The sequence below is a fragment of the Xenopus tropicalis genome, chromosome 8 (genome assembly GCF_000004195.4).
Source record: "Xenopus tropicalis strain Nigerian chromosome 8, UCB_Xtro_10.0, whole genome shotgun sequence".
NCBI classification, from domain to species: domain Eukaryota; kingdom Metazoa; phylum Chordata; class Amphibia; order Anura; family Pipidae; genus Xenopus; species Xenopus tropicalis.
In genome coordinates, this window is record NC_030684.2 from 80794238 (window position 1) to 80804691 (window position 10454).

General features: G+C 36.8%; 1 protein-coding gene across 1 annotated transcript; it reads right to left on the bottom strand.

Moving 5' to 3' along the window:
* Nucleotides 1–79: 79 nt before the first annotated feature.
* Nucleotides 80–9522, bottom strand: ccer2 (coiled-coil glutamate rich protein 2). The gene is made up of 6 exons (XM_002940357.5): nucleotides 9131–9522; nucleotides 6357–6403; nucleotides 4664–4757; nucleotides 3229–3297; nucleotides 1140–1897; nucleotides 80–459 (listed from the first exon to the last, which is right to left on the bottom strand). Exons 1-6 carry the CDS (start codon nucleotides 9174–9176, stop codon nucleotides 385–387), a joined length of 1089 nt encoding a protein of 362 aa, XP_002940403.3. The 5' UTR covers nucleotides 9177–9522; the 3' UTR covers nucleotides 80–384.
* Between the last annotated feature and the right edge of the window lie 932 nt (nucleotides 9523–10454).

Consider the following 10454-nt stretch of genomic DNA (forward strand, 5'->3'; position numbering starts at 1 on the left):
TTAATATCTTCAGTAAATGTTACTATGTGACTGTGGCACCTTTACTGCATATAATTAGCAAGAAGCACCCAAAAAATAATTTGTTGTTTTTGAATTTCTATGTAATTTGCAACACAGCATAATAGCCATACACTATAATATGAATAACGTCCAGAACCATGACAAATGGACAAGTTCTTCCTTCTTTATGGCATTGTTGTCACAACAGGACCATTCATGGTTGCACATTACCGCACCCACAGTATGGACGTGAAAAAGCAGAGACAGCAGTTAACTGCACCAGTAATAAAAGAAAACAGTGAAAAGCTATATCCAGTAAAGAAAATTGTACAAAGCGTATGTGCACTAGTAACTGTAAGAATGTTAAAACTACGTATTTTTAATTCAACCCCGGTGCAGCTCCTGCAGTTTCTCAGCGGCTCTCCTCAGCTCTTCCTCCACCTGCTGGAGATCATGTTCCTGTGTATGACAAAGATCAACATTCAAGTATATGGCCGTCACTTTTTAGGATTTTATCCTAAAAAGATATTATAGATTGCATACAACTGATTAATATAACAAGATGGGCTGGCTAAATAATAAGATAATTCCATGATCCAATATATTGCATTTATAAGTGACATTTTGCATTGTTATTGTTTTTATTGGACACACAAAATGCCAGATCGCCTAGTGGTGGCAGCTTTGAAGAACAATACCATTTCCCATGAATTGGATTTGATGAATCAATAAACTTCATACAAAGGCAATACATTAAACATTCAAAAATCTTGTTGTTGTTGAATAAAACTTTACTTTTTTTACTCTAAAAACCACCTGCCATGTCAATTGTATGATAATTTATTAATTCATTTATAATTAAACAGCCATAATCTTACCTCATGTTTCCTGCCCAATTCAAACACAGCTATACCATACCATACCTCCTACTGTAAAATAAAGATATTAGAAGTAGCAGAGGAGTTCTTTGGCCATATGAAAGCACAAGGCCACAGTAACCGTTAAAAGTAATAGAACTCCAATGACAGATAATATTCTCATATATTATAACAGGGGGTACATATTTTTTTACCATTTACAGCATATTCATGGCTCTTGTATATTATATATATTTTAAAGTTAATTAACCAAAAACCCACCTCAGCTTTGTGTTCTTCTTCTTCCTCTATTTCCTCCAACTCTCTCTCCTCCTCTTCCTCTTCTTGATTTTCATGGTTACCAACCCTGCCAGAATGGTGATGCCTCTCTCTACCTATCTTTAGTTCTCCTGGATGGTGGAAACTTCTCTCTCTACCCGCCTCTTCTTCTTTGAGAGACATATGCCGCTTGCCATCCCCATGAAATCCCTGCATATGAGTCTTTGAGTTAAAATATTTCACACCTTTGTCTTCTGACTCAAACTGAGATGTCTCCTCTTCACTTGGATCTTCAGCCATCCTCTTCTCAGACCCTCTCTTTTCATTCTCCCATGAATGGTGATTCTCGTGGTACCATCCATGGTTGTTGCCATGGTGTCTATCTCCCTCATCCTCTTCTGAACTATATTCATCTTCTTCACTGAAATGTTTCTTGTCTTTTCTCTTTGAGGCTTCATCCCCTCGTACATCCTTTCCAGATTTCTTTTGCTCATCACCCCTCTTTCCAGGTGGACTTCTCTTCCTTTCATCATCATCCTCTAATAACCTTTTGGCTTTCTCCTCATCAAATGTTCCATGCTCTTCCTCTTTTACCTCCACCTTCCCAAACTCCTTGGTTTCCTGATGCTCTCTAGAAACATCTCTCTCTAATTCTCTTTTTTGCTCCTTCTCTCTCTTAGAAGTGGTCCCTTTAACTCTCTTTTTCCTCTCATCTTCCTCACTGCTATCCATAACTTCCTCTTCTAAGTGCTTAGACTTTTCTGTTAGAAATAAATGCATAATAAAAATATTTTAGCTCTACTAAGTTAAGCTCTTCTAAGTACGCTTTACTTGGCACCATGAGTGTACTAATGCATTGAAATTGTTTTTATCTGCTAGAAATAACACAGTCTGTTGCTTATGATAAAACTGCACCAGTAATAAAAGAAAACAGTGAAAAGCTATATCCAGAAAAGAAAATTGTACAAAGCGTATGTGCACTAGTAATTGTAAGAATTTTAAAACTACATATTTTTAATTCAAAAAGAATCTAAATCTGTAATCCCAGATGCTTTTACAGAGCATGTCCATCATTCAGTCCTTGCCTCAGTGGTGCTTACAGTCAAAGGTCAAAATAAGATTCACACAACACACACATATCAGGTTCATGAGAAGCTAATTAACCTTTCTGTAAAATAAAACCTACAAAGGCAACATTATTAATAGTAATCTTTTTCATATGGAGATCTTTAATTGAGAATTGTTTGGTAACTGGTGTGGCAGTGCAAATGTAAGATAGTGAATGTCTTATATTTGTAATAATTGGGAAAATAGTATAATAAAGGAGCCCTCATATTGCAGGTACAAAAGGAACAAAAATGAAGACATGTGGAATAGAGCAGAAATCCAGAGTCAGTTCAACTAGAGCTTCTACTGCCCATGCAGTGGGACATTTCAGAAATGGTGCCCACTAATCTAGCAAGGAAGATCTTAGTTAATTGATTTTGGGCTCACATTGGTTCTCTGCTCTAGTTCACATATTTATTTTTGATAAAAGTGAATGTCTTTACAGGTATAGGACCTGTAAATGCTCGGGACCAAGGGTATTCTGGGTAAGGGGTCTTTCCGTAATTTGGATCTTCATACCTTAAGTCTACTAAAAAAATCAATAAAATATTAATTAAACTCAATAGGATAATTTTGCATCCAGTAAGGATTAATTATATCTTAGTTGGGATCAAATACAAAGCACTGTTTTATTTTTACAGAGAAAAAGGAAATTAAGTTTAAAAATCTGAATTATTTGATTAAAATGGAGTCTATGGGAGACAGGCTTTCCGTAATTCGGAGCTTTCTGGATATCGGGTTTCCAGATAACGGATCCCATACCTGTATATATATGTGGTGTAATCATTATTTAATTGCAATTTCTTGCCGCTGACAACATAGGGCTTGAAGCATCACTGCACTAATGTGCAAAAACTAGGAGCAGGTGGAAGCAGAAGGGTTCACAGACATCCTAGCCATGCATAAGTATTCAAAAACAAAAATATAAGCAGGAATATAGGATTGTGCCAAAAGATGGCACAGGCATTGGTGTAATGCCACTTACCTCTGTGCGTAAGATCCTCAAGCTCCCTCAACAAGTGCTGTTGGTGCATCATAGACAACACTCTCTCATCTGTATAATAAATAATGCAGTGTAAAATTAAGGTGCATCTTCCTGTTTATATTATAGGTATAGGATCTATTAACCAGAATGCTGGGGACCTGGGGTTTTATGGATAAGGGATCTTTCAGTAATTTGGATCACCATACCTTAAGTCTGCTAAAAATCATTTAAACATTAAATAAACCAATAGGATTGTTTTGACACCAGTATGGATTCATGCAGTCACTGCTTTATTATTACAGAGAAACAGGAAATCACTTTTATAAAAATAGAAGTGGCCCAAGTTATTTATGGGCCTTTTCCAATAGTCTGATGAAATAGTGTTGGGAGATATAACATACTGAAAATATACGAGGGTTGATTCAATAAAGTGCGATAACGCTTATCGCATGCTTTTTTGTGTTAAAATTGATGCGAAAAAAAACTGTGCAATTCGCTAAAGTATTATTGCATGCGTTAAGTCGCATATCGTGTGTGTTAAATAGCGTGCAACTGCATGCGTTAATTTTAACGCATGCTATAAATAGTGCTTGTTTTAGCGCACTTTAGTGAATCAGCCCTATGGTGTTTCTGAAAAGGCTGCCCATTTTTAGCAGTAAGTACTATAAACCTGATAATCATGTAGGACATATTTTATGTGCAGCAGATTTAGCTACCAACGCTGGCAACCAAGCCCCACAGTGAACAGACTTATGTGGAAAATCATTTGTCTCAGTTAGTTTAGGGCCCTTTGGACTAAACTGACTGGAACACAAACTGTAAGGAAGCTTTAAACAGGTTTGATAAGGTCTTAACAGTGGACTGGGTGTGGTCTGAGTGGGTTAGGGGTGTGGTAAAAGTTTTACCAAAGGGTTAAATCAGAAACATGGAGTTATATTGTTACTTCCTGGATGTGTGGAAGGAATATGTTGCAAAGTGGATATGTCTGTAAAGTGTGAAACTGATTTTAGTCATCTTTACTTACCATTATAGTAACACACAGGGTCACATTATAAATCGGCAAAATAGGAATTTGCCCAGGGTCCACCAAAACATGGAGTCTATTAACCATTTTATTTGCAAAATCTTTTAAATGGGAAGTACTCTATCATTTTACTATTTTAAATAGCTTTTTATCTTAATGTCATAACTTTACGTCTTCATTAATGATTATTCTTCTAGTACTAGTTTTTAAATGAAGTTTGGTTGCTCCATTTAATCAAGTTATGGGTTTTTTAGCAGTTGCTGACATCAACAAAAGTGTGTTGTAATAAAAGAAAAGACCCATAATAAAGCAGAGTTGTTGTGGGGACTGACAGAGGCCCACCACGGTACTGGTGACACATAACAACACATCAGAAGAGAGGAGTCAAGGGAAAGATAGAAAGCTTCCAACCTTCTTTCAGAATCCGAAGGCAATTGTTGCTCACATGTTCTGCTCTGGGTGTGGAAAGAGCATTTTTCAAAATTTCCATAATACATTTCGAGACCTAGAAAAAAAAGCACATATTCTGGTGACTTACCTGTCTGTCTATCTAGTTTGCTTCTTCAGGATTACTTCTATAAAAGACACCAAAGATATTTGAACCCAGAGATGACCACCAAAACTGATGCTAAAAGTTAGCCCCACCTACCAAACAGTGCTATCTCCCACTGGTGCACATCAACAACCAATGTAGGCATAATATTGGCATTCAGTTTTGGGTTTAAATACCTTTGGTGTCATTAGCACAAGTAACTCTGATGAAGGCTCACAAGCAGGGCCAAAATGTTAGTTTTTATGCACTTGAACTGAATTTTAAAGAAATGGATTTGTCAACATTGCTTTAGATTATTCTTTTAATGCATAGGACACCTTACCCTGACCTGAACCGCATTAGTTTCACAATAAAACTTTATTAAAACAATCATCTGTGCACCATGCCAAGTGACAAGGAGAATTCTGAAGGGAGTAAGAGAGCTGTTCATATGCAGAGACATCGAGGGAACGCTGCAGCTTTAGTGTTACTTTTCAGCGAGTAGCAGCTATTTCAAGTATGGTGAGGCTTTTTACGATTAGGATTTTTGGTTGGGGGGGTTGACATGTCCTTTAAAATGTTCTGTGTTGTGCCAAACCTTGTCTATAATTCTTTACTATTTGAGCACCCATGCATTTGTTATAATATAAGGAGTGTGCTCTCTTTGGCCTTTTTGTAAATATACACACACACATGTACATATATATAGTATGGCCAATATCAACTTTACTGCCAAACTACTCTGCAATTATAGTACCTCTGGTGGGGGGGGTTACATCTGAAAGGAAGTCTTGCATCAAATTGACCCAGGGATAAAATACTATTAAAAGTATGTTAAGCAAATCCTTGGTGGAGAAGCACCCATACCATTAAAGGTACAAATTTACAGGAGTAAATCTACTCATTCTTCCCCTTTCCAAAGCTCTGGTAAGGTCCCATCTGGAATATGCAGTGCAGTTTTGGTGAGAAATATAGGAAGTCTAAAGAATGGCGACTAAGCTGATTAACAGTATGTTAAGTCTCACGGATGAAAAAGGACTAGCCAAGAGTCCATTAACCTGGAGAAAATTAGCTTAAGGGGAGATATGATAATTATATATAAATACATAAGGGGACCATACCATAAACTCTTGGATGCTTTATTCACCAGTAGATCCTTACAGGCATGCATTGAAATGAGAAGAACAAAGTTTTATCCTAAGAAAAGTGCTATATTTTTCTTTTTTCAATGAGAACTGTGTGTTTTTCTGCTGGGAAAAGTAAAATTTCAGACATCAAAAGACTGGATTGTGGTCAGGGGCAAGGACCCCTGAAATGGCACTGGATGCGGTACAACTGTGCCCAAGACCTGGATGGCCAGTTTTTCTTGTAGCTGCTTTCATATTTCTCCAAGGAATAAATCCATAATTTTAGCATTAGATTTATCCCATGCCAGAAAATTGTCCTTCTAGCTGTACAGACTCTGTCATATAGAGCTCTATAGGATTAGTGGCCCTTCAGAATAATAATAGAACTAACTCAAGCCACTGAACTGCCATGATACCACCTTTGCATGCATCCAAAAAATCTTACCTTCTCCTCTTCTTCAGAAAGTCTAGTGGATAGGGGAATGGCAGAGGCTGGAGGATTGAACAGAATAACATTTTAATAAATTTAAGAGTGAATAGAGCAGGGCCTGCCTAGGAAAATGTTATTTAATCTACATAGAAGAAATCCTGATGCATTGCTAGTCTGTGCAAAATATATTCAGAACCTTCATCTAATGATTTATTAATACTCCCAGGTAACCAATAAATAAGTAACAAAAACTTTGTGCTCTGCAGATTTGACATTGGACAAATGATAGATTAAAAATGTAGGTTTCCAGAGTCCCAACAGCTTTAGGCTACACATTAATAGCATCCACCATGCAACACTGCTCATATGGGGCAGATTTTGGCCGCAAAATATGCAGAAACAGTGCATTGTGTTAGCTAAACTCTGCTGTTTGTACAGTGGCAAATGAATTCCATTCAAGCCTGTCACTATAAACATATAGTGAGTTTACATCAGTCTTAGATAATAACAATCTTATCACAGAATTAATTTGAGTATTAGGGCGAAGACAAATGGGGCGATTAGACTTTTAGCCAATTAGCAGCTTAATCGCCACAATTGGTTGCCTCGATCGTAGTTGCGGCAGCTAATCTTCCCATGTGTCTTCACCCTTACGGTAAAGACACACAGAGCTACTAGTAGCAGCTACTTGTCATAACTACAAAAATAAACAATGTTGGTCATTTACTGATAATTGTCTCTACGTGTGTTTTAGCAGAGGTAGTTCTATGGCAGGGTATTTTCTGGCGTTTAGTAGCTGTGACATGTAGCTGTTACTAAGTAGCTCCGTCTGTTGTTACCCTAAGAGGGCATTCCAGTATGAATAAAAAGAAAAGACACTTAGGTAATGGCATACAAGGTGGTAGCATTTGAGATTGGTGAAGACTTATGTGTATTTCAAAGCAAAAGTAATACAAATGCATACAGTAGGAACAAGGTACAAGGTAAAACAATATCCAGTCTAAGGGGCTGATTTACTAATCCACGAATTCGAATCCGAATGGGAAAAATTTGGATTGGAAACAAACATTTTGCGACTTTTTCGTATTTTTGCGATTTGCAACTTTTTCGTAAATTGTCGCGAATTTTTCGTAGCCGTTATGACTTGCGCAAATTGTTGCAACTTTTTCGTAGCCGTTACGATTTGCTCGTATATTGTCGCAACTTTTTCGTATTGAGCGCTCGTAAACGGCGGGCAAAACTTTCAGACTTAGCATGATTTTGGAAGTCTCCCATAGGACTCAATGGCACTCTGCAGCTCCAACCTGGCCCAAGGAAAGCCACGATACCGAAGCTTGAATGAATCCCAAACTTTCGTACTCGGTGCGATGGCTACAAAAAAGTCACGACAATTCGTGCAAGTCGTAACGCTACGAAAAAGTCGCGACAATTTGCGAAAAAGTCGTAATGGCTGCGAAAAAGTTGTGACAATTTACGAAAAAATCAGAAAATACCGATCATTACGAAAAAAACGCATTTGGATGCTTTTCGGACGTTCGTGGAATAGTAAATGTGCCCCTAAGTGTTTGGATGTTCCACAGAGCACTGCTTGGATCTCCCAGTGGGCAAATAATGCTAAATATATTTTAACCATTATATATTTTTTCTCTGTAATAATAAAACAGTACCTTGTACTTGATCTCAACTAAGATATAATGAATTTTTATAGGAGGCAAAACAATCGATTTGGGTTTATTTATTAGAGATCTATTAAGATTCATTTAATGAAAATCCAAATTACAGAAAGATTTTTGGAAGCAGCTGATCAAACGTGGATTCCTTCTCAATATTCTGGCTGCAGAATGGGTTCCCTTAATTCCAATGCACTGCCCCTAAATTCTTACCAATATATTGTTGTAGATACCAAAACATGCCAGATCCAATTACATTTGCTTGTGCAATAATTATAGTAAATCACTAAGGTACAAATCATAGTATGAGCTTATCAGAGAAAGATGGTAATCAAACTCAAGGCAATATTATGGCCTTAAGGAATGAAAATGGAATCTATTTAAAGGGCATAAGAGAAGCTTGCTTCCTATAACAAGTGATACTTTACCAGCTAGGCACCCCATATTTTTAGTGTAGTTAGAGGTCTTATATTTTTTTTTTAATAAACTTAGGTGGGGGGGGGGGGGGGTTGCAGCATCTGAGCTGCAGCTCCTATTTCCTTTATTTGCATAGTAAAGCAAATTATGTGTTTTACACAGACACTTATTAAAGGTTCCACTCCCCAAATTTCCATTTCTCAAGAGCTCAGTCTACAAATTCTGATAGGAAAGGGTTTATTTTGCCACACTTACAGTATATCCAAGGCTACTTATAAATTATGTATAGGCATTACTTCCAATGGGTAGAAAAATCTGCATTTCTGTGCAAGCAGTTAATCAACGACTAAAACACTGACAATTTTCATAAGTAATTAACAAATTATGTGATGTTTGTTTCTAACAGTAAATCTTTGTAGAACATGGCTAAATAGGTCATTAAAAAAATACAGATCATTATCATGCAGATCACAACAGAATAGGTACATTATTAATTACCAGCTTGGAGCAGTCAGGAGTCTGTTTTGCTCTAGCTGCCTTATTAAAATGTTAACGCTAAAAAGCAAAGACATTATTTGAGATGATTTACTATGCTGTCTGTTCATTCCCACTGGATGTAAATAGCTGTGTAGGGGCAACATATGCATAGTTAAGAAAGGTTACTTGGGGACCAACCGGGAGGGATGATCCAATGGATCTTACCTTGCAGCCACACAGCAATCAGCACCAAATATTTGACAGCTTCCATTCTCACTGTGTAAATCTTTCTAGTGAGGAGGAACTGTAACGTGTTAAGTTTCTTCTCCCTGGGAGCTGAAGGCTGCTAAAGCTCTGGCTGGGTAGTCTCTGCAATGTGTCTAACAGCAGCTTATATAGCATTGACAATACACAGCAAATGTCGTCAGAGAAGACATCTGTTACAGCCCACCAGCAGGTGATTACTTTACTCCACCTCTGGCAAACACATATCAGCCTTTTCAAGCTAAAATACAAAGGGGCAGAAATGCAACAAGAACACAGCCTTAACAATCCTATTAATTGGGCCATATACATAGAACAAGCCATAAGCAATACCTGCACTGTATTGTATATAAAGCATGTTCATAAGTCATGATACATACAAAAACTTTACTTTAAAAAATTAAATTTGGAAACAAATCTACCCCAAACCTGATGCTCATAATATATATATATATATATATATATATATATATGTTTCCAGTTTGCTGTGGTATATACAAATTACATGCAAAGTAGAATAAATATGCTGATGTTTAAATGTGCAGTCACGATAGCTAAATAAAGATACTGGTCTCTTTTAGCTACTTGACTTTGAGTCCATGCCGATGAGTGACCAATAACCGATGCTAGACCAATAACTATTCACCTCAGCTATACCACCATACAGGTAAAGAGGACAAATTACTGGAAAGCAGTTCAAGAAAACCTCACCTCCATAAGGTTTATTACTATACCAGACTAAAGACAAAAAAGGCATTACCATCTCTGAATATGCTGAATATGGAGAAGCAAGAATGGCAAGTCCTCCTCTACTGAGTAAGGCTGACTCACAATAAACAGATATATTCAGCATTCAGTATGTATCATTTTAAGAGATGTTGCTGTGTTTCTGTGCATCCATTTCCCAGCGATAAGTAATAAGTAGCACTGTTTTTTCTTTTTGAGGTAATGTTTCATTCCCTTATAAAAAAAAACACCACAACTGAGAGAAAAAAAGGGGATAAACACACACTTCCGCTTTCTTCTACTTGGTAGTGATGACACTTTTATAATGAGATGTAAGCCATCGAGTGATAACTATGCAATGTTTTTTGTATAATGACACAAAATGTTATTCTAAGCAACTTTCCATTATAATTTAAAATATTTAGTGCTATTAAAGATGTTTGAAAAAGTTGCAGACAAAAAATGTTTTTCTCTCTTTTGTTCTCTAAGTCTGACCCTTAAAACAATATAACAGAAGTCAAGTCTCGTACATGTCTTTCAATGGGATTCTGTAATTGTT